Source organism: Triticum dicoccoides, chromosome 2A (assembly GCF_002162155.2).
Source record: "Triticum dicoccoides isolate Atlit2015 ecotype Zavitan chromosome 2A, WEW_v2.0, whole genome shotgun sequence".
Classification (NCBI taxonomy): Eukaryota; Viridiplantae; Streptophyta; class Magnoliopsida; order Poales; family Poaceae; genus Triticum; species Triticum dicoccoides.
The window spans coordinates 12,969,838-12,971,576 of NC_041382.1; the positions used below are offsets into that span (position 1 = coordinate 12,969,838).

The following is a 1,739-nucleotide window of genomic DNA, read 5'->3' on the forward strand; positions in this document are numbered from 1 at the left end:
GCCGAGGGGGGGGGGGTACCGAAGCAGAAGTGAGTCAACAACTTCCTATGAGGAGCTACGAAACTCAATCACTTGGTGCCGTTACCCAACGGTTTTTTTCTGAGGTCTATGCTGTAGGGGTAGTCAAATTGGATAGTGATTGATTTCGAGGTTTCATCGTAAACCTAATTGGTTACTTTCATTTAGGCAAATCAATAGTTCAAACCACCAGGATCTCAACAAGAAATAGGGTATCCGTAGCACAGAGGAAAGAAACGCTATGGCCTAGGTGGCACGGCAAAGCACACCAACACCTCTAGTACAAACCACATACGGTAGAATACAAAGCAAACTTGTGTTTAGCAGCAGCAGTAGTAGACTTCGCCATGATGAAGATAAATGCTGGACTAGCGATCATTTGCTGCCCTAGGCAGTGATGGGGACGCTATGGAGGACGACCGTCTCCACGGTGAATCCGGGGCCAAAGCCCAAGAGAATGCCCCAGTCCATTCCCTCGCCGGTTGTGGTGTGGTCATCCTCAGTAGAGCGTTTGCGTATTTCGTCCATGATGAAGAGTGCACATGCGCTTGACATGTTGCCATATTCGGAAAGGACATGCCTGGTGGCGCGCATCCGTTCCTTGTTCAGCTTTACCTTTGCCTCGACCATGTCAAGGATTGCTAGCCCGCCAGGGTGCGCTACCCAAAAGGTGGAGTTCCAATCGTCGATGCCCAATGGCTTGAAGGCGTCCTCCAGGGCACGCTCGATGTTCTTGGAGATGAGGCCAGACACATCCTTGAGGAGGTGGAAGGTGAGGCCGACCTCCCGGAGGTGGCCGTCGATGGCGCTCTCTGAGTCGGGCAAAATCGTCTGGCTCGCAGACACCAGCTGGAACAGGGGGCACTCGATGGACACATCGGGGTCTGCGCCGATGATCACCGCGGCGACACCGTCGCCGAAGAGCGCCTGACCTACCAGTGAGTCGAGGTGGGACTCGTGCGGGCCGTGGAAGGTCGCCACGGTGATCTCGGAGCAGACCACCAGCACACGTGCGCCATGGTTGTTCTCAGCAAGGTCTTTGGCGAGGCGAAGCACCGTGCCGCCAGCGAAGCAGCCCTGCTGATACATCATGAGGCGCTTCACGGACGGGCATAGACCGAGCATCTTGGTCAGCTGGTAGTCGGCGCCCGGCATGTCCACACCGGAGGTGGTGCAGAAGACAAGGTGGGTTGTTCGATCACATGCCTCTCTAATTTCTCTCGAGAGTGATCTGGTAGTCCGTAGGGGGTTGGGTGCACCAACGGTAAGCGTGATTGGTTAGCAAAACCCCTTAATTTCAACAAGAAATCGATATTGTTAAGCAAGTCTACCCCCTCTTCGCTCTGACGACCGCGACTCCACCCCACCCACCCAACCTCGCCGCAGACTCCCCCGCGACGGAGAGCCTCCCTGCCACACACCCCTCCCCCATGCCGAGAGTTGACAGATCTACATGCTCGCCTCCTCGCCCGGGCTCGACAATCCCGTACATGCCTCCCCCTTCGTGTATCGGGCCTTCCCGGATATGTTGCGCCCGTCGGTGTCGCCGGAGAAGCTGCGGGCGACAAGGATGCGGAGGTGGACGGAGCGAGCCACACGGATCCGCGACGACGCATCCTCATATCTCCTGTGCGTGAAGGAGTGGAGGGCGCTACAGCAAAAAGCGGAGGCGGAGCCAGATCCGGAGATGAAGGTATGTGCATCATGGGGGATCGAGAACT

General features: G+C 56.6%; 1 protein-coding gene across 1 annotated transcript; it reads right to left on the minus strand.

Moving 5' to 3' along the window:
• Positions 1-405: 405 nt before the first annotated feature.
• Positions 406-1,450, minus strand: LOC119357412 (chalcone synthase 2-like). The gene is made up of 2 exons (XM_037624378.1): positions 1,395-1,450; positions 406-1,249 (listed from the first exon to the last, which is right to left on the minus strand). The coding sequence occupies exons 1-2, from the start codon at positions 1,448-1,450 to the stop codon at positions 406-408; spliced, it is 900 nt and encodes a 299-aa protein (XP_037480275.1).
• Positions 1,451-1,739: the final 289 nt, after the last annotated feature.

Bases quoted from the DNA above. Each gene is read 5' to 3' on its own strand.
- LOC119357412 (XM_037624378.1), bottom strand. From the start codon at position 1,450: ATGGGGGAGGGGTGTGTGGCAGGGAGGCTCTCCGTCGCGGGGGAGTCT. The intron at 1,250-1,394 runs GTTGGGTGGGTG...ACGGACTACCAG, and splicing joins GCGGGGGAGTCTGCGGCGAG to ATCACTCTCGAGAGAAATTA.